The sequence below is a fragment of the Balaenoptera musculus genome, chromosome 5 (assembly GCF_009873245.2).
Source record: "Balaenoptera musculus isolate JJ_BM4_2016_0621 chromosome 5, mBalMus1.pri.v3, whole genome shotgun sequence".
Lineage (NCBI taxonomy): Eukaryota > Metazoa > Chordata > Mammalia > Artiodactyla > Balaenopteridae > Balaenoptera > Balaenoptera musculus.
In genome coordinates, this window is record NC_045789.1 from 138,571,515 (window position 1) to 138,599,092 (window position 27,578).

The 27,578-nt window shown below is 45.5% G+C and overlaps 1 protein-coding gene across 7 annotated transcripts in view; it reads right to left on the bottom strand.

Annotated features, from left to right (window-relative positions):
- GRK4 (G protein-coupled receptor kinase 4) overlaps positions 1 to 27,578 on the bottom strand; it is an 86,162-nt gene that overhangs the window by 22,386 nt on the left and 36,198 nt on the right. For 5 of the 7 annotated variants that reach the window (XM_036852132.1, XM_036852133.1, XM_036852134.1 and 2 more), the window contains exons 4-9: positions 26,310 to 26,387; positions 19,964 to 20,067; positions 16,669 to 16,761; positions 15,612 to 15,675; positions 12,323 to 12,463; positions 10,093 to 10,283 (exon numbers count right to left, since the gene is read on the bottom strand). In XM_036852132.1, the coding sequence (XP_036708027.1) occupies positions 10,093 to 10,283; positions 12,323 to 12,463; positions 15,612 to 15,675; positions 16,669 to 16,761; positions 19,964 to 20,067; positions 26,310 to 26,387 (671 nt within the window). Of the gene's footprint in view, positions 1 to 10,092; positions 10,284 to 12,322; positions 12,464 to 15,611; positions 15,676 to 16,668; positions 16,762 to 19,963; positions 20,068 to 26,309; positions 26,388 to 27,578 lie in introns of those variants that run through there. The other 2 variants (XM_036852135.1, XM_036852137.1) reach the window with 2 other exon arrangements.

Here is a 27,578-nt window from a genome sequence, read left to right on the forward strand (position 1 = left end):
CCCATACTAGAAGAATTCCGTCTGGGGGGTCAGACAGGCATGGATTCAGATCCCGGCTCTGCCACTTACCAGCTCTGTGGCCTCAACCTCTCCAAGCCTGTGTCCTCACCTGCAAGACACAGTGCCCAGCAGCCGCCCACTCCCCGGGCTGTGCAGGGTCTGGGCAAGACCAGGCCTCGTGGCAGCGAGCACATAACCCGCAGCAGTGACTACTGATTGCGAAGGCAGGGCGACGCCACAAACTTCAAATAAGTGTGTCCCACCAAAGACGACAATATCTTAAGTGTGATATCTCAAACTACTTGTCTTTTCCCTTAGAGAGAAGAAAATTAGTTTTCAAAGGATTTATATTTAACTCTGATTTCAAGTGTGGCCCTGTCACAAGAGTCCATCTTCCTGAGTACCACCCCTCCATCTGTGGCCGCGTCACTGGAACCTACAGAGGGGACAGAGCCAGCAGCAGAGAGCAGCCGCTCAGAGGAGGCTGGTCTCAAGGGGGCGCTCCCAGCCCACCCGCCCAGGGGCTGCAGTGACTGTAACGCCTCCCGGGGTCAGAAACCACACCCCAGAAGAGACACGAGAAGTTATCCTGCCCAGAAGCTCAGAGAATCAAGAATGTGGGCATGGGTCGCTGCAGAGAGACAGTCTCTGGAAAGACGCCCCTGCCACTGTCACTGGTCTCCCTGGGGAGCAGAGGGGCGGCAACGGGTGTCTTCTGCTTGCACTGCCCAGCCATGTGCACACCCTTGTTTTTTCTTTCATTCTTTTCTGTATTTAAAAAATCCTAGGGCTTCCCTGGTGGCACAGTGGTTGAGAATCTGCCTGCCAATGCAGGGGACATGGGTTCGAGCCCTGGTCTGGGAAGATCCCACATGCCGCGGAGCAACTAGGCCCGTGAGCCACAATTGCTGAGCCTGCGCGTCTGGAGCCTGTGCTCCGCAACAAGAGAGGCCGCGATAGTGAGAGGCCCGCGCACCGCGATGAAGAGTGGCCCCCGCTTGCCGCAACTAGAGAAAGCCCTCGCACAGAAACGAAGACCCAACACAGCCGTAATTAATTAATTAATTAAAAAAAAAATCCTAGGAAATGCAGTTGAAAACAAAGTAACCCTCCCTGTATGCAACATTCACAGCCGCACTCCACATCAGCAGGACAGCTGCCCACCCACCTTACTTCAAACGTCTCTCGAGACCCCCTAGAGCCCCGGTGCTCTGAGCGAGGGCCTGCACCACTCGGGAGCTGGCTGGAAGCAAATCGAGGGCCCGCCCAAGACCTGCTGACGGCCGACCCGCATCCTCGCCTGGTCCCGGGACCGGCTCGTTGAAACGTGAGAAGCCTGACCTAACAACTGCCGCCAGTACCACTCTCAGCTCTCAGGTCCAGCGCCAGCCACCTGCTCTGAAAGGAGGTGCGCCGTGTGTACTGCGCAGAATAATCACGGTGGTAGCAGTAATGGTGTCAGCTAACTCCTCCTGAACGCTCTCCGGATGCCAAGATGTGCGCTTAAGCATTTGACACGCACCGACTCCTGCGACTGTCACAGCATCTCTGGAGTACGTCCAGACACTCTTGGGCTGTAGCTAAGTCAGCGGGTCACTAGGATGCCAGATGGCAAGCTGGGACCAATCCCAAAGCCGCCGTGCTCCCACCCTGCCCCACACCACACACTGGGTATGTGTCCTTTCCTGAACCTTCCCTCAAAAACCACTTCTGCAGGCTTTTCATCAGCCTCGCAGTTCTGTTCACATCTCTCTGAGTTTGGGCCCAGGGCGCTCAGCGGGAGAATGCCTCACCACGGCTGAGGTCACTCACCCCCGGGGCTTGGTTTCCTCAACCATCGAGTGAAAGGGTTTTACCAGATGATCTTTTCAGCTCCTTTTGTATTGAAAAGTGATGCTCTAATCATAACCTTAAGCCAGGAAGACAAACTAAGTTCAGCACATACACGAGGGTCTGACCAAAGCTGAGGATGAAAGGAGATAAGGTTGTCTTCTGACTTTTTTACACCATCCCCCAACCCCGGTGCTGTCCTGCTGCCTGGTGTGTAACTGGTGTGCTCTCAGGCCGTTTAAAAGTCACCTTTACCTCCATGTCCCGGTTCCCTGGAAACTCGGGTTGCTGGCTTCGTGCCCTTCCTCTTCTTGTTAAAAGAGTACTTTCCCATCTGGATCCCATTTCCCGGCCTGCTACTGGGTCATGAGTTATCAGGAAATGGCGAAGTTGAAGACGATTTCTGGAGACTGAGGCCTGGTCCACGGCTCACGGGCGGGCCTGCCCTCCCCGGCGCCCTCTGTCTCCCACGATGGCCTCAGTCACCCAGCCCCTCCCGGGAGGGAGACGTGAGCAGATGTGGGGAGGACCCGCTGGCAATAAGGTGGGGAGAACAGCACGGCCACAGGGAAGGTGTCTAGAGCTCTGGCCTAACCAGCACTTTAGTGCGGCCTAAACAGTTCAACCACGGTGTTGAAAATTGGCTCTGCTCCAATGCAAAGGCATCTGGAGCAATGTTCCTGGTGGGAGCGTGACGAGAAAACAGCCATCTTGAGTTGGTGCCCAGGCACGTCACAGTATGACAACCTGCTCACACCTGAGTCTAGATAAGACAGAGATGGCCCACTGGCCTCAGGGCAAGACTCTGAGGTCCTGGTCAGTCAGTGGCCCCGTCCAGAAGGCCGACTGACCTAAGAGAGCCACCAGGAAACTGGCTTCTTAGCTACTATTGCTTTTAGAGAACCAATCCCTAAGAGGCAGAAATGTCCAGTCTGGAAGAATGTGGGTCATATACAGATTAGCGGTCCCTATAAACATTAAAATCTGCCATTTTTACTATAAACGTCCATGTTTCAAAAAGGGTAGAAAACAAGAGAGATCATCCTTTGAAGCACTTATCATAAATGGTAATTATATCTCCACTTACGTGTTCACCCACACACAGCCCTTCTAGCTTATAAGCTTCCTGAGGACAAGGACCTCAAAATCTGATGTGTCCCCAGGACGTGCTTCAAGCACACAGCTCAGGAGCATATAAACCTGGGACTCAATACATATTTCTGGAATGAATAAATGAACCTGTCAGCTACTGATAAATCTAATGTGATAGCAAAAATCTGTAGTGTCTAAAGGCCTGCATGACCCAATTCAGTACTGAAACAAATTACAGGTCTGAACTGTTCCCCTCTCCCCATTGTTCTCCTGCACACCAGCTGCATTCTCCTTAGAGTGGGGAAGATTCACCTGCTTTCCAATCCACAATTCATCCAATGCACAGCTGGACGTCCCCCACCCTTAGTGTAATTTCTACTGGCATTTTCTCTTGATCATTTCCAACTACAGCATTCCAGACGAGTGGAAGTGTCATGATTCAAATCTTGTTTAATACAGGATGAGTCAGAGTCAAGTCTCTTCGGAAATGTAACAATCCAACCAAGAAGAGGTTCCGCTTGCCCCTCCTGTTACGGAAAAGAGGGCAGAACACAGGACTTCACCGGGTACCCATCTCTCACCAGGAAGGTACATGGATGTGATGCCTTCCTCACAAGACTGCTGGGAAGATGAGATGACAGTGCACGTCAAAGTGCTCTGAAACTGTTACGTGTTCTACTAGTGAATGTTATTGGTATCGATTTTGACCGAAGCCAGCAGCATTTTTTGCTACTCATATCAGAGGGGGTGGTTTTCTCTAAGCACAGTGATACATGGAAACAAAGCCAGAGTTCAATGTGTTCTCCATGATGAGATCCGACTCTGCAGGAATCACCCTGCCTGAGTCACCCCTCCTGCTGGCGGACACGGACGCTGCTGTGTAACCGCGTGTGAGCACCCAGCCCCAGGTGCATCTCCAGGGACCCTACGCTGAACACACCTCCTCCCAAAGCAACGGCTGCGTCCTTCCTCCTCTAAGAAAGCAGGAGGTGGAGCTTCGGTTTTAAATAATTACAAATCTTAACAAACCCCACACTCTTCCCAGAAGCCAACCTAATCACTCTGAGTCACACGTACCCACCTCGCCGCATAATGTCGCTCTCACAACACAAAGAAGCTGTTTCTGATCCTTCAGAAAGCCACCTGTCAGCTCACTCCCAACTCCCATGAGTAGCGCAAAGTATCCAAATGCACCCAGAACTCCTGAAAGATGCCGTGGTGGTCAGGTCCAGTGCCAGAAAAACACCTGGTCTGAACGCTGGAGAGACCATCTCACTAGAGTCACTTTTAGGACAAGGAGATTATCTTCCAGAATTTCATTAAACCATAAATGATTCTCCTGGACTCCACAGCCACTTCCAGTTTGTGGATGTAGTATGAGCCCTGCAGACCGGTTTTCCTCTTTTTGGAAAGCAAGTGCCCGACTTGAGCTTTGATCGCCGAGGCACCCACTTGAAAGAGGGCTATCTCTAATAAACACACCGCCAGCCACTGGCTAGAGACAAACACACTGCCAGCCACTGCCCGCACCCCCACTGAGGCGTCTTTTTTTTTTGTTAGAGAGACCTTGGTTGATTTCCATAAATGACCATCTGGGTGCCTTGCCTTTTCTCTTCTTGTGCTTTAAATTCTCGCTCTCACGTTTTACATTCCCCAGTAAACGGTGAGCCCTTGAAACCCTAGGCCCCTACTCTAGACCCCAATAAAAGTAGACTCCCAAGCCCACGCTCATGCTTCCTCCCCTGCCCCACCTGGCTGTAATTTCCAGGCCCTGTGAGTAATAAACCTTGTCTCTTTCAACGTCTCCTGACGGTTGTTGCTGAGGGTGTCCTGCAATCACAGTAAGAACCCCGAGGCGGGTCCAGCCACGACGTTGGTTACCAGTGGGCTGAGACCGGCACGCAACAGCGGGTGCATCAGAAAAAGAGCGGCCATGAAGCTGCCGCTGCAGAGAAACATCTTGATAAGGTTCTGGATTAGAAATTTCATTTTCCACCAAGACAATGCAAAATAATTGATTTAATGGTTGAGATAAGGAACAAAATTTAACTCCCAATCTGAGAACTGAACTTGTAACCTAAAGAATCTATGCAAAGAGGGCTTCCCTGGTGGCGCAGTGGTTGAGAGTCTGCCTGCCAATGCAGGGGACACGGGTTCGCGCCCTGGTCTGGGAGGATCCCACATGCTGCGGAGCGACTAGGCCCGTGAGCCACAACTACTGAGCCTGTGCGTCTGGAGCCTGTGCTCCGCAACGGGAGAGGCCGCGATAGTGAGAGGCCCGCGCACCGCGATGAAGAGTGGCCCCCGCTTGCTGCAACTAGAGAAAGCCCTCGCACAGAAACAAAGACCCAACACAGCCAAAAATAAATAAATAAATTAATTAATTTAAAAAAAAAAAGAAAAAAAAGACATATATGCATGAAAAAAAAAATAGAATCTATGCAAAGAGAAAACGCAAAACAACACCAAACCTAAGTAAGCGAGTAGTAACCGAAGGCCTTCTCGTCTACTGAACATCCCTGAGAAACCGCAGCCTCCACGTGCCTCACGATAAAAGAACGACAGTCTTCGGCTTGACCCTATAGTATACAAGCTCTGTAAACTATAGCTCAGATTCTGCCTCTGATAGTGACATTAGGATACCTGATGAGAGAGCTGGCCTCTGGGACATCAATCTCAAATTGCTTTCTCTATATTCACCGTCTATAAATACAAACAACATTTACCAGGCAGATTTTTAACTATCGATTGTTCCAGTCTGTTTCAGAAGACTCATGAGGGTGCACTGACTCAAGGTTTTGTACATCTATCCAAAACTTCCCTCTCATGAAGTACCAACAGAAGCAGCAGGATTCTAGTGGGGGGGGGGAAATAAACATACACGGGCTCTACTGTCTTTATTCACAGACGACATGATTCTGCATGTAGAAAACCCTAAGGAATTCACAGTAAACTCCTAAAGCTAATGAGAGTTCAGCAAGGACACAAGATCATTACCCAGAAATCGATGGGATTTCTACATACTAGCAATAAACAATCCAAAATGAAATTAAGAAAACAATTGCATTTGAAATACTAACAAAAAGAATCAAACACTTAAGAATAAATTTAACAAAAAAAAGGACAAGACATATACTGAAAACTACAAAACATTGCTGAGAGAAATTAAAGAACATCTAAATAAATGGAAAGACATTCTGTGTTCATAGATCAGAAAATACAATATGGTTAAGATATCCATTATCCCCAAATCGATCTGTAGATTCAATGCAATCCTTAGCAGGCAAAATATACATACATACATATATATACATACACACATATATTTCTTTTTTTTTTACAGGAACTGACAAGCTGATCCTAACATTTATATGGAAATGCAAAGGACCCAGAATAGCCAAAATATCTTGAAAAAGAAGAACAAACTCAGAGACTTCATACCTCCCAATTTCACAACTGACTACCAAGGTGCAGTAATCAAGACAGTGTAGAACAGGCGGGAGCACAGACACAGACCAACGGAACAGAACTGACGGAGTCCTGAGTTCTCCCACCCTCTAGCCCCTGGCAACCACTTTTCTACTCTATTTCTGTGAGTCTGACTTTTTTTTTTTTTAGCTATGTACCCAGGAGTGGGATCTCTGGGTCATATGGGTGTTCTATTTTTAATTTTTTTTAAAGGAAACTCCATACTGTTTTCCACGGTGGCAAAACTGAAAACATTTTCAGAAGCCAACTCTTTAAAATTTTCATAGTTTTTCTGCCATATCTACCTGTATACATATTGTACTTTGTTATGAAAAATAATTCTTTTTTTTTTTTTTTTTTTTTTAATTTATTTATTTATTATTTATTTATGGCTGTGTTGGGTCTTCGTTTCTGTGCGAGGGCCCTCCCTAGTTGCGGCAAGCGGGGGCCACCCCTCATCGCGATGCGCGGGCCTCCCACCATCGCGGCCCCTGCTGCTGCGGAGCACAGGCCCCAGACGCGCAGGCTCAGCAATCGTGGCCCACGGGTCCAGCTGCTCCGCGGCATGTGGGATCCTCCCAGACCAGGACCCGAACCCGTGTCCCCTGCATTGGCAGGCAGACCCTCAACCACTGCGCCACCAGGGAAGCCCGAAAAATAATTCTTATAATTTAAAAGAAATCACACTATCAAAACGACAGAGAGAATTCCCTGGCGGTCCAGTGGTTAGGACTCCATGCTTTCACTGCCAAGGGCCCTGGTTCAGTCCCTGGTTGAGGAACTAAGATCCCACAAGCCACGCGGCACAGCCAAACAAACAAACAAACAAACAAGCACCAAAAACAACAGAAAGCAAAGCACACCATCCCCAGAAAGGCTGCCCAGCAGCCCGGCCTGGGCTGTACTGAGCCTGGGGCTCCTTTCATCGCTGGTTGTTTCAGGCACTTTATCTGAATGAACAGCAGAGAAGTATAGAGAAAAGAAATGAAACACTCCAGGAAAATTATGTCTGGAATAAAAGGCCCTCAAGGATGCTACGGCTTTTTACTAACTTCTTAAGCTTTTCTCCAAATAAATAAATGTAAAAAGGAACAGCCTAGGGCCTGGTAGGCAACAGAAAAGCCACACACGCTTGCTCCTTCCTTCCCACTCTCTTCACAAATGCTCTGGTTTAGTCACACTCCTCTGTTCACTTTCTCCAAGATGCAAACACAACTAACGTCTCAGCTCACGTCTCCCCTGGAAGAACCACCCTCTTCCCCCTGCCCAGATCTTCTTAGCCATCCTTCCAAGCTGCAATCTAAGTTCCAGCTCCTCCAGGAAGCCTTCCCTGATCAGGCCTTGGCCTAATTTGAAGCATTAATCCATTACATTTAATTGCTTACGAAACGCAGGCCCCTCTTTGGGAGACTCCTTAACTGCACTGCAGCATCTGCCTCAATGCCTCCATGGAGGCTGGAGGCTGCACTTGAAGGCCGTGCCCTCCCCATGCTACCGGGGCTCTCAAGGCAGCTCTGTGGGCAGGAGGGCAAGGTGGCCCCAGGCTCTCAATTCTGACTGGTAACAAGCTCTTCCCTAAGGATGCTTAAAGCCCAGCCTGAGTGCCCCCTCTTTTCGGACCTTTAAACTGCTGAAATAGTAGAGCATTTTTATTTGTACTGTCTCTGTGCAAAAAGTAAGATCATCTCTCTAGGACCTGGTCTGATAAAATCTGTCAAGTGGCAATCTCTGAAAATAGGTAAGAGTACATAAGAACCCCTCTCCTTTGAAGCATGCAAGCCATGCTTTAACAGGTCCTTGTTTAAAGGGGGCAGGGGTGTACCATTAGAGCCTGAAAGCCATCGGTCATTCACTCAACAGACACTTGGTGGCACCTCCTGATGGCAGGTGTTGTGGACACAGTAGGGACGAGACAGACCTGCTCAGCCGGAGGGCAAGTGGGAGCCCACGGTAAAAGGATGGGGGAAATGAAAATCTTCCAACCAATCCAGTAATGCATCTTAACACCAGAAGCAAACAAAGGCGGCTCAACTGTACTTAACTGTAACAAACTAATTTCCTCTAGCTGTAAAACCGGAATCAAAGCTCCTCTAGGCTTGGGCCACGCTTCAGAGCCACTCCCTGTAAGGACGATGGCCAGGCCGTCTCCATTCAGACGACCCCCTCTCCCTCAAGGGCAACCGTTCCCAGGGCAGCAGGCCACCCCTTGCTCCACAACTCACGCTGGGCGGGGCCGTGTCAGTCCCTCGGCCCAGCCTGGTAGCTGATCCTCAAGAGATACTTAACTTGGCTCTGGGCTACGAAAGACAAGGAAAAGTCAGAAGTTCATCAGAACTGGGATGGGTAAGATGAAGGTCTCCTAAGAAGCTAGCCAGCTAGAGGGACCCTGCCCCCAGGATGGGCAACATGGAGTGCTGTGAGGACGTGGTCAGAGGAGGGGGCTTCTGGAAAGAGGACATCCGTGTGCTAACTCTGCACGGTGGGCAGGAGTTGCTCAGAGTGAAGCAGGAGGGGCCGCGGTGCAAGAAAGGCATCCACATGGGGGAGCCGCACGAGCAAAGGGGTGAAGACAGGAGGACGCTGCACAGCTTCCAGGAGAGCAAGCTGACCTGAGGAAGATGTGATCTAAGCCACCGACCCTAGAAAACAGAGAGTAATTTGAGAAATATTCAGGAGTGAGTTGGTGACCAAAGCCGGGGAGGATTTGGACTAGATGGGGAGGACTGGGGCAAGGGATGGGCAGACCCCTTGGGAATTTAGGAGAAAGGGCAAGGATAGACACGCCCATCAGGGAACGACGTGCATACAGCCGGTAGGTGGACACGCAGAGATGAATGCAGGGAGCTGCCCAGGGAGTGGCCAAGAAGAGCATCAGAGGCCAGGACTCCAGCACCTAAAGGGTGGTGGAGGGACTGCTTTCCCTAAAACTTGATCTACTGATCACACGAAACTAATTCCAACTATTGTACTCAATTTTCTTTACTGAATTCTAAGACGAAAATGTATTAAAACACGTATTAGGGGCCTCCCTGGTGGCGCAGTGGTTGAGAATCTGCCTGCTAATGCAGGGGACATGGGTTCGAGCCCTGGTCTGGGAAGATCCCACATGCCACGGAGCAACTGGGCCCGTGAGCCACAACTACTGAGCCTGCGCGTCTGGAGCCCGCGCTCCGCAACAAGAGACGCCACGATAGTGAGAGGCCCGTGCACCGCGATGAAGAGTGGCCCCCGCTTGCCACAACTAGAGAAAGCCCTCGCACAGAAACGAAGACCCAACACAGCCAAAAATAAATTAATTAATTAATTTTTTTAAAAAATGCTGTTAAAACACGTATTATTATTTTAAGACATCTGTTATTTTGTTGGGACCCAGTCCCTAGTCCTTAGCAGAACTGTCAAAATGTCTAAGAATCTTGGAAATGGGTTCTTCTCGTGCTTATGTGAGTAGCAAGACCATATTTGACCAACTTAAAACTATTATACTTACTAGAGATAAAAGAGAACTAAAAAGAAAACCAAGGTCCACCTCTGATTGGCCATATTTCCAGCAGTGTGGGAGCACAGCCCCAAGGGACCACCGCCCAGCGGCTCACCCATGGCCCTCCCGCCCAGGCCCCTAAGAGCGGCTAGCAAGAGCTTCGAGGTGGCCTAAGGCTCAGGAGGACCAGGCTTCAAGGCCCCCGAAGTCCATGCCATTCTTACCTGTACACAATTCTTTCCCTCTGCAAATCCTCCAAGCCACAGCACAGCTCTGCAGCATAGAAAATAGCTCTCTGCTCATCGAAGCCGGGGTTGCCCAAGTTGTAAATGTGAAACTTCAGGTCCCCTCCATTCATAATGGTTAGCACCAAGCACAAGGAATCTTTGGTTTCGTAAGTGTAGCACAAGCTAACCTAAAGACAACAGCATCATAAAAAACAAAACACAGAAACCTGCTCATTCATTGGGGATTTACTCCATTTGCTAACAATAATCCATGTTAGATTTATAATTAGAACACCCAACTACTGCTTGCTTCAGGGAAACGTACACCGTGTGCCATCTTGAACCTTCAACTACTGAAGATCTTACAGCTGCTCCGTATTGAAAGCAGAGAACCCTCTATGTCTAACTGAGTCAGTGTCAAACCTTCACAAAGACACCTGGGGTCACGATCCTCAAAGCTATGCTCTACTCACTGAGCACCTACAGTCCATACTTGCGGAATGTCTGCATTTAGCATAAAATTTAAAGACAGCTCCCAGCAGTGCAAGAGGGGTCTTGTGCTGCACACCCTTCCAACGTTTTGTGTCGTCAGTCAACGCTGGTGGAGGTATGGTGGCCTCTTATTGTGGTTTTAATTCTCATTCCTCTGTATATGCAAATACGGAGGATATATCGCAAACCGTTTTCATGTATAATACTTATTATCTACTTGGAACTTCCTTTGTGCAGTGCCTGTTCAAGTTTTTTGCCCACTTTTCTATTGGTCTGTATGCCATTTTACACACACGTGTGCACACACACACACACACCCTTCTGGGATTTTGATTGGGATTGCATTTAATTCATTTAATCTATATGTCAATTCGGGGAGAAGCGACATCTTCACGGCACTGAGTCTTCCAATCCATGAACATGGTACCCCACCATTCATTTAGGTCTTCTTTAATTTTTTGTAATGGTATTTTACAGTTTCCAGTGTAGAAGTCTTGCACATTTTGTTTGTTTTTTTCCTAGATTTTGATGTTTCTTGGTGCTACTGTAAATGGTTTCAATTAAAAATTTTCATTTTCTAATTGTTTCATATCTAATTGGTGCCATATCTAATAATTTGGCCAAATTCTCAATCAGTTTTCTAGAAAGTCTTGGACTGTCTATGCACACAATCATGTTGTGGTGGGGTGGGGGGGACTGGGGAGGAGGAGGAGGAGATGAACTCAACAGAGGTACCCGTCAGGACCTGCTGGTGGACCACAGGCAGGAAGGGAAAAATAGAATCAAGGACAAAGGAAAATATTTCTAGGTTCCTTGGGAGAGGCCAAGAATATAGAAACCAGAATGTTTTATTTAAGTAGAATAAACCCAAACTACTACTTTTGTCCCTTTCATAAAGCTAGATCATTTCAAGGTAGTTACAAAAATATGTTTAAAGCAACTCCAAGATGAGCCCATTTTATTTAAAGATTTTCACATAATGCACATAGGACTGACATATCATACACATTAACTCTTGCTATCACATTTAGATGATGGCTGTGAGGGTCTCTGTTTTGGAACATTTGTGCCCCAGCACAAAGCAGCTGACCTCAGTAGTGAGAAATAAATGACACCACGAATCCTTTTATAAATTGTCTTTCACTCTCTCCCTTCGACATGTAATTAGGTGGAGAGAAAGCAGGTTTGGAGACGAAAACCACACTACTTGATGCACGGCCTGGAGCCAGCGTCCCTGGGCTCAGTCCTTACCTGCGAGAGTAAGGGTGAGGTCTGAGGCCTCCTACAAATTGGGATGTGCTAGTTGAGGGCGAGCAGTACACCTGCCGGTGTCAGAAAGGGGACAGAGGTGGAGACACGAGGCCCACCTGAGGAGCCAGACGGGCAGAGAAGTGTCTTCAAGTCTGTGGCTCAGCTGGAGGCTGCGACAAAGCGCAGGGTGAGCTCGGCCGCTGCCACAGAGGATGGGGCGCCTCGCCAGTGAAGAGTCACTGCCAGACCGGGCGGCGGGGGACAGCATCAGATTCATAACAAATCGCCACTGTTTTACGTGTGTGTCCAGTGAGGACTGAACGGGGAAGAGAGGGCTGCTCCTGGCACCTCTCCCCATGAACAGCCAGGAGAGCAAAACCCCGCACACGCTCAGCTAAGAAAAGGCACGAGCCCGGCAGCAGGTCTGCCGGAAAAATGCCGCTTATCCCGCACTCCACAGCGAGGACGGAGAGGAGATACTTACTACAAATCTACTGTGCACTTTTTCTAGGATTCTTTTTTCATTGAGAGCCATAGCTTCCCCTTTCCTCCTCTTTATTCTTTTCTTTTCTAGCTTTTTACAGGCATACATTTTTCCCGTGGCTCGCACTTGACAGGCACAAACCTGGTTTAAAAAGAGAAAAAAAAAAGGCTTATATCTACCTGACAGTCCTTAGGCTACAAAAAGAAACCTGTGTTCTCCATGACAATTCCCTCTGGTAAAGAGCAGCATGGGATCTGCTGAGCCAAGACCACTGCAGTCGCGGTCACAGCAGGGTCCCGAGGCAGCTCCTTCTCTCACACCCTCGGGCCCCCATCTACGAAGGTAGCTGAGGCCACCAAGGGCTTTATGAACTCGAGGATGGTGACAGTGGAACTCATGCACATGTGATCCTGCCGCATCTGCTTAATTTAAATATGTCTCCCTATTTCCTTCTACTTTTTGTACAAGAACAAAAGTTTCTGAGACTAAATATTCTTGATTTTTTTTAAAATTCAAGAATAAGTATAAGAAAATGTACTTCATAGAATCCATAGACTTTCATGCCTTTATCCTACTTAATTAGTTCTTAAAGTAATATTTATACGTTACCTCACATTATGAAAATTTTCAAACATAGACAAGTGGAGAGAATAGTACAGTAGGCCCCCAGGTACCAGTCTTCCAGTTTCCAGGCTATCAACGCCTGGCTGTTGTGTTTCCTCTGAGCCCCACCCACTCCACACCCCAGACACACACACACACCCCCCCCACACCCCCCCCCCCACACACACCCCAGGCACACACACACCCCACAGACACACACACACACACCCCACAGACACACACCCCACAGACACACACAGACACACACACACCCCACAGACACACACACACCCCAGAGACACACACACCCCACAGACACACACACACCCCACAGACACACACACACACACCCCACACACACACACACACACCACAGACACACACACCACAGACACACACACGCCACACACATGCACACAAACAGGATTACTTTAAAAGTGAATATAAGACATGATATAATGTTATCCATCAATGTAATAATTTTGATGGTAAAATATAAAGCTCATTGTGGAAAATATTGAAAGTTTAATAAGGACAATGATAAAACACCCAAAATTCCAAGATAACTATCATTAATATTTTGCTGTATAAGCTTCTAAGTGCCCCTTTGTACACGTATGTGCACGAATATATACGTTGCTCCCACACAACCTCTGGCTTTTAGGGAAAATTGGGCTTATGTTACAGAACAGATAATATTTTATAACCTCCTTTTTTCATCTTACAGTGCGACTATTTTCTCATCATTAAACGTTCTCCAAATATGTGACTATTCCAAAATTTATTGCATCATTTTCCTCCCATTAAGTCTCTGCACATCTCTTTATCGTGAACTTAAGTCCCTTTAAGTGGAGTTGCCAAATCCACTTTGCCTGAGGCAAAGGCGTCAGGCACTGCAAATCCTCAGATGCTCCCCACGACAACCAGTGGGGCAGGGATCGCTGTCCCCTCTGCAGGACGAGACCAAGGTGGGGAACCCAGATCACACAGCTGGAAGCGGTGGCACAGGAGCTTGACCGCAGGGCTGCGTGGGTTCTAAGGACGTGCTCTCTCCGCTGCACTATGGCTCCCCTTCCACTGCACCTGCCTCAGCACCCTACAGACCTGCTTTGGAAGACTTAGATCTTCAGTGAAAGCGCTGCTGTTGACAAATAAGACCAAAATGTTGGCCTTTCAAACGCACTGGAAGAGGTGCCAGTATGTGGAAAAAGTAAATGCACCACTGGCATTCGGACTGAAAGGACCCTGAGGCTGTCTGCCTTAGTCACAGGGTTCTAACAGAAGAGAAATGGACTATTCGCTCCCCTCCGGGCCTGACGCAGCTACAGCACATCCAGAACAAGTCTGTGAAAAACCACAGTGGTTTATTTGTCCATACAACCATCTGTTTGGAAACACACGTGACTGTGTTAAAGAGTAATCTATAAGATCATAAATACACCAAGTCTTTTCACGACAGTTAAAACTTGCTAACGTGTTCCCACTGAGTCCACTGTTAAAACTTCTGTGTGGCCAGAGCTAGAACTTCATTCCTTTGTAAACACAAGACCCATGTGCTTGAAACCTTCCTCTGCTGTTTACAGAGTCTGAGCTTTGTCCTCGCAGATGCAGAGGGGCAGGATGGCGTGAACCCAAGCGCTCCAGGAGCGACAGAGGAGGGTCCCCTCAGAAGTGTCTGTTAGGAAGGGTTACAGCAAGCATTTGGCCGGGTGATGTGCAGTGTCCTAAAAGCTCTCCAGAACGGTATCAGAGGACAACACTGCTGACTCTCCCGGGGCAGTGGCCACGTGGACCAATTTCTTCCCACGTCAACTGCGAGTGGATGACACATCTCCCTGGTGGCGTGACACCGCTGGGGCCGGTGCTCTAATTCATGTTAGGGGAACTCTGGTGGCTTTCGCTCTGGCCTTCAGTTGGAACTTGGGAGCACACCTGCTGCAAATCACACGCAGACAGTACAACCTGCTCTGACCCGACACACACTCTCAGCTCCTCTACGGCTCGCCTGGGTCTGGGGACTTAGAAAGGCTTGAACTGAAAGTGACTTAGTGAGGCAACTGACATCTCCTTAAGTCACCTAAACAGAACTGCACGGGACTCTCTGTCCGCCTACCACAGTGGTCTCTATCTAGGAGTGCCATCATATTTAAAGACCATCTCTCATGAATCTGTGGGTAGTTTCTTTAGGATTTTCCCAAATGTACACATTTTCTAACACCTTTCAATGTAGGTGTAAGGTACATACATGTCCGGAGTTGAGTTAAATGAGCATATTTAATAATATACGTTGTACTACGTGAACTTTTAGGCTAGTCCTAAATTAGGGAAATGGGAGTAACAGAAATTCCACCATACGGAAACAGAATAATCCTTTCAGTCATGACAACCTTACTGAGCTTGAACACTGAACATGAGAAAACAACTTAAGAAATACGAAGTGAAATGTAAAATCACACAGATAGTGAATTATTTTTTTTTCCCGGATCTCTGAATTTTTTAAAAGCTTGTACCCTCTGCTCAAAGTTCAACATTAATTCTCATGGTTGTTAAAATTATTCCCAAAACACACAGTAAGGAAATGAATGTACTGGTAAAGTCGATACATTACCTGAAGATCACACTTTTCAGTTACCTTGCTGTCTACTTTTCTAGAAGTATTGCTCGTAGCTGGTCACATACTACTTACCTCTCCAAATCCGCCTTTTCCTAGAACTCTGTAATGTCTAAATGTGTTCTTTGTTACTGGTTGCCTAATTAATTAAAAAAAAAAAAAAAAAGCTTAAGGCCTCACATCACACTGCTATTTTGAAAGAGAAAAGCCTACCTAGCTCCTGTCCTAGCCTGAGTTAGGGAACCCCCACTGCTCCAAGAGGGTGCCCAGGGCAAGGGTGCTAGGCTCAGGGCCTGTGGCTCCCTCAGTGGGGCGGCTTTTCAGAGACAAGCACGTCAACATGTAAACTTGGTTGAAAACACGGAAGATAGTTGCAGAACAGTCCCATTATCCTTACTAACTGAACACAAGCCTGCAGCCAGCCCACACTATGAAATATGTCTGTGTTCTTCGGCATGGCTCTTGGGGCCTGTCAGAAAGCTGCTGAGGGAAGTGACCTCGACAGTGAGCTGCCTTGTGAAAAAAGAACCTCAAAGGCGATGTTTACACCAAAGCCTCAAAAGAAACCTGTATGAACAAGAAGTGGAAATTTAATAAATCAATAATAATTGTAATCATAACTACAACAACAACAGTAGTGGCAGCTAACACTTTCTGAGCACTTATTTTGTGCACCAAGCACTGTGCTAAGCGTTTTACACACGTTCCTCCGGTGACCCTAGCAGTCCAGGGGTGTGGATTCTATCATTACTTCTCTTCTCTTACAGAACAAGGACCTATAATTACTTCTCTCCTCATACAGGCTATGTCACTGCCTGAAGACACACAGCCAGTAGGAGGCTGAGCCTGCAAAGACTCAACCACCACATGGGATTACGTTTCTGTGAACCTAGAATATGGTTTACTTTCTAACTACTGCACCAACAGGGCTAACTGCCATTTTAAAAAGAGAAAACAGAGTTCATTGGATCCAAAGAAATTGTGTAATGAATATTAATAATTTCTGTACAAAAATGCCATATACAACCCAAGATTTCCAATAGTATTTTGACAGATGGAAAAGTATACATCAATCAGTATGCAGTAATGGAAGTTACTACTTGTTTTTACTGAATTTTAAATTAGAACGTACCTTTCCAGCCATTTCCACTGTAAAAATCGAGAAAAATATGAGCTTTCTTGGTATTCTTCAAATGATTCTCCACTTAAATAGTCATGGACAATCCTAGAAAAAGTTTTTATGCAATTATGTACATTTGTTGCATTACAAAATGAAAACAACTGTGTTTTAGTGCATAAATGAGCACTGGATATGGGAAAGGGAATCATTACACACAATTCAATACATTGAATTTTGCAGTTACAGAATTCCACACTCGTTTCTAATGCTACCAGTAAAAATATGAAGGCAAGAATTCAAAAGAAATAAAATCAATTTACCTTCCCAAAGTCAGAGGTTCTTTTTATGTATATGAATATTAGTGAAATAATTACTTGATAAAAATAATCTACCAGTAGAAAGACAAGAGTTTAAAATATATTCAGGGACTTCCCTGGTGGCACAGTGGTTAAGAATCCGCCTGCCAATGCAGGGGACACAGGTTCGAGCCCTGGTCCGGGAAGATCCCACATGCCACGGAGCAACTAAGCCCGTGCACCACAACTACTGAGCCTGCGCTCTAGAGCCCGCGAGCCACAACTACTGAGCCCGCGTCTCACAACTACTGAAGCCCACACGCCTAGAGCCCGTGCTCGCAACGAGAGAAGCCACCACAATGAGAAGCCCGCGCACCGCAACAAAGAGTAGCCCCCGCTCACCACAACTAGAGAAAGCCTGCGTGCAGCAACAAAGACCCAATGCAGCCAAAAATAAATAAATAAATCTATTTATTTTAATAAATAAATAAATAAAGCACTCAATACATTGTTTTATGCTACACATTTCTTGAAGAAATTGTATGCAATTGGCCATGCTTCTGAGGTTTATTTACGATTTATTGTAGTAGTAATACAAGTTTTACCTGGGGAGTAGACGAGGCACAGAATGCAGCCCGTCACTTAAAATGGCTCTTTACTCAATGAGTATCCGCTGAGTGACGGCGAGCACTGTGCTGATGCCGGAGGGAACGTCACCTCGGGCCGTCCCGAAGGCTCTGACGACTGGTCAAGAAGATGGCTAAGTCAGCGGCCAGCTAAGAGCCAGGTGTCACCAGAGTTCCCGCAGCTGCACCAGGGGGGCTGCAGCACACTGACCCTGGGCTGGGAGGCTGAGGGAAACGGTCTGAGCCGAAGCAGAGTCACCCCGATGGAGAGAGAAAGGAGCCATGTCCCGGGCATGGCAGAGTCCAAGTGGGAGCAATCACAGCTGCCCGGAAAGTTGCTACTGGATCGTAACTGAGGAGGCTTTGGGGATAATGCCAGCATGCACACTGGTTTTAGAATTCTGAGCAAGTCATCTGATTTGCTTCACTTGATTTTGCAAAAAAGAGGTTATTCAGATGTTCTTGGATTGACCAATGTTATAGCACAGAGATTCTCAAAAAGTGTTCCGAGGATCCCCGTGGGTTCCGAGACCCTTTCAGGGGGTGTTCAGTAATGAAACTATGTTTATAATAGTACTAAGACATGAATTACCTTTTTCAAACCCCATTCTCACAGAAGGGTTTTCCAGAGGCCACAAGACAGGTGACAACGTTTTTGCTCTGAAGGATAGTGGAACGTCTCTGTGTCATCTTATTTCTTAAGAACATAACCCACATAAACAAAAGCTCTTTGGGTCCTCAATAATTTGTAAGAGTGTAACAGGGTCCTGAGATGCTGCCACACCAATCCTAGAACTGCACTTGTCCTGGAGGCCAAGCCCTCACTTCCCAGTGGGGTGAGGACAGGGCCCGGCCTTGCCTCTGGGGCTCCTTTCCCTCGAGATCATGTGGGCAGCTCAACTCCAAGCCTTTCTGAACCAGTTTAAGAATTCCGACACTATCAGCTCAGCTAAATCATCTTTATAAAGGTACTTAAGCGTCTCCATGAAGGAACAACACAAATACCGACCGATTCTAATACATTTGTGTATTTCACAGTGTATATAAATTAGTAAGATTAATGACTATAGTCAACTTACCAGTGTATCTCAATTTCACTTCCCAGTACTGCTTACCTCAAAAACAACAGACTCTGCTCCGCTGCCCTAGTCTGGCAGATAAACCTACTGTACACAAGTTTTAAAAACTATGACATTTAAAACTGTGCATCAGTTCAGCACTGGTTTTTAATATGCTCATCTTGACGACCCCCACTAACCCTCGCGTTGTGCTGATTCTCAGCACAGCTTCCTGTGGAAAACAGGGAGCACAAAGGAATCATTACGTTCATTACGCAGCATCAGGATTCTGGGATCCAAGACGAGAAAAGAAGGTTTGGGGGGAAAACAAAGGCTGTAACAATACTGAGATGAGACAGAATAATAGAAAACACTGAAACTCCTAGACTATACATGGTATTGTGCTGAAGTCTCCAATTAGCCGACACCTTGCAACAGCCGTTGGCAGATGGCCATTAATAAATATCTAGGGAGTGACAGTCATCAGTCGAATGAACTAAATCAAACAGAGAGATGCCTGGGTATCAACACTCGTTTAAAGATCAGCAACTGTTAAGTCGATGTCTTGAAATTTACGCACAGAGAAGGCAGAATTTCTGACCAGTCTCATATGGTCACGTGCAGCGCCCATGTTTGTCAATGTCAGGATAGAATTTCAGCGTCAGAAGCTGGAATAGGAAACAAGGATCCTCTCCAGAGCTCTCAGACACACGGCCCCGCTGACACCCTGACGTCAGACCCCTCGCCTCCAGAGCTGGGAGATGGTGCACCCGTTTCCTCAGCCACCCAGTGTGCGGCACTTCGTCATGGCAGCCCCAGGAACCCGACACTGGTCCTGACAGAGCAGGCTCTCAACAGACATCTGTTGAGTGAATGGATGAGTGATAGCCGAATGTCTTTGTAAGTATACAAATGACTCCATGTTTTGGGCCAGGTCACCTCAGAAACCATTCTTTCTTCCTAGTACACAAGGAAGCTGAGTTCAGCCAAAGTGTTCTGGCTTAGGATTTTCCTGTCCTTATTGCAAAGATCTGCAGAAAAGATATTTTCAGCGAGTGCCAAGGTCTAAAAACAACATTTTATGGGACCCTTTTCATCCCAGAGCAAGCACTGCAGAAGGCTGTGCCGAGGGGCCAGGGCAGCAAAGTCACGCTCGTGACCGGGCGCTCCAGTGTGTCATTATGTCGTGTAGTTGTCACTCTTCACCTGCCTTTCTGGTGAAGGGGACCACTGTGGCCTGGAGAGGACACTCACGTGGAGAAGCTGCTGTGAGCCCCGTCTGGGGCGGAGCCCCAGGACGTGTGCAGGGCCAGCTCGACCCACTCACCGAGTGCATTCCTTGAAGACGTCTTTGGAAGGGTCCTCCTGCAGCTGTAGTCTGCACTCCTGCACAACGTGGCCCGGTATTTCTGGTAGAGGGGTTGCCGAACTCTTAAGACAGCACAGACCAAATGCATGACAATTAGTGATTTCATAATTTACCAACTGAAAACAGAATCTAACGCTTATTGTACCACGAAGTGTATGAAATAACAGGTCAGAGGGCCACCTTCACCCTCCACCCCAGCCTCATTCTCCAGAGTTCAGTGTGTCACCTGCCTCTTCAGACCATTCCTATGCAGGGTCCCCAAGGGATATCTGCACACCCATCTTCACAGCAGCATTATTCATGATACCCGAAAGATGGAAATAACACAGGTGTCCGTCAGTGGGTGGATAGATAAACAAAATGTGGTCAATCCCAACAACAGAATATTATTCAGCCTCAAAAAAGAAGGAAATTCTGGGACTTCCCTGGTGGTCCAGTGGGTAAGACTCTGTGCTCCCAATGCAGGGGGCCCGGGTTCGATCCCTGGTCAGGGAACTAGATCCTGCATGCATGCCACAACTAAGAGTTCACGTGCCGCAACTAAGAGTCCGCATGCCGCAATGAAGATCCTGTGTGCCGCACAACTAAGACCGGTCGGAGCCAAAATAAATATAGTAATTAAAAAAAGAAGGAAATTCTAATACCTGCTAAAACCTGGATTAACCTTGAGGACATTATGCTAAGTGACATAAACCAGTCACAAAAAGATATAGTATATGATTCCACTTACATGAGGTCCCTAAACTAGTCAGATTCATAGAGACAGAAAATAGATGGTGGGTGCCAGGGGCTGAGGGGAGGGGCAAGTGGGGAGTTAGTGTTTAATGGGACAGAGTTACAGTTTTGCAAGATGAAAAAAGCACAGGAGATGGATGGTGGTGATGGTTGCCCATCAATGTGAATGTACTTAATTCTACTGAACTGTATACCTAGAAATGGTTCAGACGGTAAATTTTGTTTTTTTAATCATAATTAAAAATGTAAACACACACACTCAGAAATACACGCATTTTTCCCTCATAGAAATGGGATAAATATATATACAGTTTTGTAAGTATATGATGAATCCTACAAAGCTACCCTGCTTTCTTTAATGACCACATGGTTTCCCAGAGCATGGGTTTCTGTTTCTCTTAACCATTCTAGTTGCCAGTTTTCTCCACTGCAAACACCACTGCCATGAACATCTTTGCACAATTGTGTCTTGTTTTTGGTTTTGGGTTTTTAAAAATTAATTAATTAATTAATTAATTTATTTATTTATTTATTTATTTTTGGCTGTGTTGGGTCTTCATTGCTGTGCGCGGGCTTTCTCTAGTTGCGGCGAGCGGGGGCTTCTCTTCGTTGCGGTGCATGGGCTTCTCACTGTGGTGGCTTCTCTTGCTGTGGAGCACGGGCTCTAGGCGCACGGGCTTCAGTAGTCGTGGTTCGCGGGCTTTAGAGCACAGGCTCAGTAGTTGTGGCGCACAGGCTTAGTTGCTCCGTGGCATGTGGGATCTTCCCGGGCCAGGGATTGAATCTGTGTCCCCTGCATTGGCAGGCAGATTCTTAACCACTGTGCCACCAGGGAAGCCCAGGATACACGCATTTTAAACGTTGATATTTATTGCAAAATTGCCCTCCAGAAAGCCTCTAATCACTCTGCATTCTCACCAATATGTCCCCATGCACCAGTTTCCCATTCTCTTAACCCTCATCCAGAGAATTCTGAAAAAAGAAAACACGTAGCAAAAAACTTGTCCAGATTTATTGAAAAAAACACACAGGTCACGTTCAACTGCACATTTAATTTGTCATTAGAAATGAGAAGTGCATTCTACACTCATTTCTGCCTATGGTATAGCTGAGTAACTACAGCAAAACTTTGTATTTTCTATAAATCAAAGCAGCTATTTCATCAAAGATGCTGAACTACTGACAGACATATACAACAAGTATACTCACATTTTCCCCCCAAAACCAATAATATTGTTATAACTAATAATGATTAATAGCTGTCATTTAAATTGCCTAATACAAGTGAGGCATTATGTCACTTAGCCTCATAAGAACCCGACGGAAGAGGCTCCAGGAGCTACAGACATTCTTGTACAGCCACAGCGAACAGCGGGGGAGCCAAGCCTGAACCATCCTCCCCCCGAGACCAGTTCCTTCCTACACGGCAAGGCTGCGATGAGGATAAGAGGGATTCATTCACTCCACCATTTCAGCAAAGAAGTCTGTTCACTCATTTACTCAACAAATACACATTGCTCCAGCCTAAGGACAAAACAGAAAACAAGACAAAATTTCCACAGGAGACAAAGCTATTAAATTCCCACGCTTGTCTCAAAAATACACGTTTTACAGAAGTAGCTCTCAGTATTCTCCATAGTATTACTGCCCCTCCAAAGGTCTCAATTTCCTGAAGCTAAATTAAATAGCAGGTTAGTTCCATTAAGACTATTTAATGATTTACTCCAAATAGTGATCCTTTTTCAATACCTTAGAAAACATTTATATTAATAGAAATGTATTTCCAGAGAAAGGAAAAGCAATGCTTCTAGTCTCCCATGAGCGGGGAAGTAAGGTAAGCTAAAGTATAGCAAGCTAAGGAATGGCACCACTGGCCAGATGCTAAACGTAAGCAAAGTGGGACACAGACGTCTGCTGCGGCTTTAAATTAAGGAACAAGAATTATTTTTCAGAAAAGGTAGTCACCAGGGAAATTTTACCAAATGACTCGGTGCCTTGCTTTTTAAAGTTCTGGACACCGAGAACTCTAATAGGAAAGTCCACTGATGGGGAAGAAGAGGTGGGTGGATTTTGCAGATATATGCTTATTCTTCTCTGTTGAAAATATACATCTTTATTATTTTTTAAAAATTGGGTTGTCTTTTTATTGTTGAATTGTAAGAGCTCTTCATATATTTTGGATACCTGATCCTAACGAGATACTGGACTTGCAAATATTTTCTCCCATTCTATAGGCAGCCTTTTATTTTTCTTTATAGTGCTCTTTGAAGCACTATTTTGATGAAGTCCAATATATCTGGTTTTTTTCTTTTGTTGCTGTCCTTTTGATGTCATATATGAGAAACCACTGTCTAAATCAAGGTGAAATGAAGATTTACACCTAAAAGATTTACAGCTAAGATTTATGCCTTAGAGATTTCCTCTAAGAGTTGTACAGTGTTAGCTCTTACATTTAGGTGTTTGATCCATTTGAAGTTAATTTTTGTATATGGTATTAGATAAGGGTCCAACTTCATTCCTTTGCATGTGGATATCCAGTTGTCCCAGCACCATTTATCAAGAAGACTATTCTTTCCCCCACTGAATTGTGCTGGCAGCTTTACTGTAAGTCAGTTGACTGTTTCTGGACTCTTGATTCTATTCCATTGATCTGTATGTCTGTCCTTATGCCAGTACCATACTGTCTTGATTACTGTAGCTTTGTAGTAAGTTTTGAAATTGAGAAGTGTTAAGTTCTCCAACATTGTTCTTCTTCTTTAAGATTGTTATAACTATTCTGGATCCTTTTAGTACGTGTATGAATTCTAAGATCAGCTTGTTAATTTCCACAAAAAAAGGAAGTTAAGATTTTGATAGGGATTATATTGAATCTACAAATCAGTATTAAGTCTTCTAATCCATGAACATAGGATATCTTTCCATTTTATTATAGTTCTTCTTTACTTTCTTTCAATGGTGTTTTGAAGTTTTCAGTGTATAAGTGTTGTACTCCTTTTGTTATATTTACTCCTAAGTATTCTATTCTTTTTTCTGTTATTGTATATGGAATTGTTTTAATTTCATTTTTGGATTTTAATTGACAGTGTATAGAAACACAATAGAATTTTGTATAGTAATCCTGTACCCTGCAACCTTGCTGAACTCATTTATTAGCTCTAGCAGCTTTTTTCTCCTAATGTGTGTGTAGATACTCAGGACTTTCTATATACAAGTGCTATGATCTGAAATGTGTGTCCCCCAAATTTACATGTTGAATTCCTAACCCCAAAGTGATGATATTGGGAGGTAGGGCCTTTGGGAGATGCTTAGATCATGAGGATGGAGCTCCCATGAGTGGGACTGATGCCCTTACAACAGAGGCTCCAGAGACACCCCACACCTCTTCCACCATGTGAGGACACAGCAAGAAGGTGCCGGCTATGAACCAGGAAGAGGGCCTTCACCAGAAGGTGACCATGTTGGCACCTTGATCTTGAACTTCTCAGCCTCCAGACCTGTGAGCAATAAATTTCTGTTGTTTATAAGCCACCCAGTCTGTAGTATTTTGCTATAGCATCCTGAATGGATTAAGACAACAAGATCATGTTATCTGCGAACAGATAGTCTTACTTCTTCCTTTTCAATCTGGATAACTTTTATTTATTTTTCTTGCCAACTGCCCTAGCTAGAACTTCCAGGACAACACCAAGTAGAAGAGATGAGAGTAAACATCCTTATTTTGTTCCTGATCTTAGGGGGAAAGCATCCGACCTTTCACATTTAAGTATGATGTCAGCTGTGTTTTGTATATGTCCTTCACCAGGTTGAGGAAGTTCCATTCCACTCCTAATTTGTTGAGGGCTTTTATTATAAAGGAGTCTTTGGATTTTGTCAAATGCTTCTTCTGCCTTTACTGAGATAATCATGTGAGTTTTTTTGTACTTTATTAATATAATGTATTATATTAATTTGATTATCCGATATTGAACCAACTTTGCATTCCTGGGATAAATCACACTCGGTTTTGGTCTTTTTTTTTTTTTTTTTGGTAAATCAAATTTGGCTGAATTTTAATATTTGGGAATCTTGAAAAGAAAATTAAGAATGACTGAGTGAAAGGATAAAGAAATATAAGACTGAACATATACAGTCTTGCCTTACTTTTAGGGGCTTTAGGTATTCGGTGATGTTGAAATTTGAATAAAGGAGTTCCGTTTTTTATATGTAAAAGAAAGAGATTTTTGTTGTTTTTAAAGAAAGGACAACAAGAAGAAAAACTACAATGGTGATGTGACTCATTTTCATTTTTTTTTTAAGTAAAGCAGAAGGATAGCTTCCCCCAGTTGACAAGGAAAAACAAAAACAACACCATCATCTTCAGGCAGCCCAGAGACATCTCTCACTACTACTGAGCCACAGATGGATATCTGCTGCTCCCTCCTGCTTCTATACTTGCTATATCCACCAGGATAACTTTTCAAATTACGTCTTTCTTCTTGACAACCTCTCTTGCTATGTGAGTATTTCTTCAGGAAAGGTGAAGAAGGAAAAAGAAGTTAACAAAAAAGACTTTAAAAACTACATAAAGGAAACTTCTCTTCTATAGCTCCCAATTAGTGTCCTGGGGGTACCTACAAATATGTAGATGCTGTGAACACCTGTGTTTGAAAAGAATGATCTATAGCCAAGGTATTGAGGCCGGAGGCTGGGGTAGACCCAAGCTTTGGAGTCAAAACCTATTTGGGTGTGAATCACATCTCTGCCAGTACTTGCTATGGGAATATCTTTGTGCCTGCTAGACAGTCCACTGGTCTTTCCCTCTGGCGTTCAATCTTTCTTATGAGTGAGCCGCCCTCCTTGATGGCCCTACCACCTTCATTAGCTACACTCACAATCGGAATGTTCTGAACCCATTCTCAACACACTATTCTCCAACTACAGTCTCTCCACGTTTGATTCCTGGCTCAGGTACTTACTAGTTGTGTAATCTTTGGTAAGTCATTCACCTATTCTGATTTTCAGTCTTATCATGTGAAAACAGACATAATAATACACCTACCTCATAGGTTTGTTGTGAGCATTAAGTAATGTGTTACATGCACAAGGCTTAGAGCAATCCTCACTACATGTTAGCCATCACTCCTCCAACTCTGCAACAGAGTTACCTGCCCAGGGTTTAGGACTTCTAACGGCCTGCAAAAAGCAAGCCAGATGGAGGGAAGCAGGTTACAACTCTAATTTCAGGGACACACTAAACTGTAAGAACCAAGTGACTCAAAAAGTATAAAAACGAAGACCCATTAAAGCTTTTAAGAGAAAAATGTTATTTTCAGTCCAAGAGAGGAAAATAAAATTCTCTAAGCCTATATTCTGTTTGAGGACACATAGAAACTTTAAAATTCTTTAAATCAATTTCCCAAGAGATTTAATTATTAATTTCCTCAGTGAATCAAAAGAAAGTGCAGAAAAGGAACATTTATAAGAAATTAAAGATTTTAACACACTTATTCCAACTAAGTAAAGATGGCTATGCACACGGATTATTTAAGTAAGTTATTTACAAATCTTTACGCTACAGAAGAAAACACACCTCCTCAATGAAGAATGTGTCTAAGACCAGGAGCCCACAGTCTCTTCTGTCCTCGTCAGCAGCCACTTCATATTCCGCCTGATTGCAGCGATGAGAGAAAAGAAAAATGTTAGTTAAGCTTCTTCACGGACTTCGTAATGTTTCAAAAATCCTCTGACTTGTGGAATTGACTTGGTGCCCTAAGAACCAGAGAGCAGCTCTATTGATCAAGTGTCTGCAGCTCTTCCTTGGAAAACTAATGGCCATGAGGGGAAAAAAACTTTTTTTTTTTTTTAAGGGATTAATAATGTAGTAAAGCAATACATTCCACAATGCTCTCTACATCATACTGTATTTTCAGCCATTAAATGCGGCCAAATAAAATGGAATAAATTAAACAGCTTGGGCTATTCTAGGCAACGGCATTTTCGAGGGGTCCAAGAGGCACTTGGACACCTGCGTGCAGTGCTCCCAGGGAAGTCAGAGTTGGCAATACCTGAGCAGGAGTCATTCACACACAGGTGTCAGGAGAGAGACCGTAGGAGTGGATGACACCACGCAGGCCCAAAAGCAGCACCTGATCAATATCTAAACATCCATAAAGGACAAGCAAGGAACAAGAAACGGAAAAGAAAACAGAGGAGAGATCACGAAGGCCTAGGTAAGAGAATTTCAAGAAGTTGCTCAACAGCGTCAAGAGCCACGGAGCCTCAAGCATGAGGAGGCCTCAGTGAAGCCCCGATTTTGCAGGTTGGGGCCTTAGCAGAGCAGTGAAGGTAAAAGCCAGATGCAGCTGAAGGGAGAAGTGAGGAAAGGAAGACCCAAGGAAGCTGATCCACTGACACAGGAAGGGGACTCCAAGACAAAGTGCCGTGGGTGGAGTGCACCCTCATCCCTCACTCCATACCCTTCTCAGGCCCAGCACAGGGGCCGTGACCACCAGGCTGACCACCCGGCCAGAGCCAGCTCCGCGCTCTGTGCTCAGGGGATGGTCCTCACCAGCACACTGACTGGCACACTGTTCAGCTCAAGTTCCGGGAGTTCTGGACACTACACAGCACGCAGTTAATGGGAAAAAAAGCTGTGATTCTGTGATGGTCTTTGGACACATGCCAACTTGAAGGGCACCAATCTGCAGTTACTCAGACATTAACCTAGTGTTGCTGTGACGCTGGTATCCGCACAATAGATGCGATCAGAGTCTCTATCGGTTGGCTTTAACCCTACGTAACCTGCGTGGGCCTGATTCAATCAGTGGAAAGTCCTTACAAACAGAGTTGAGCCTTCCTA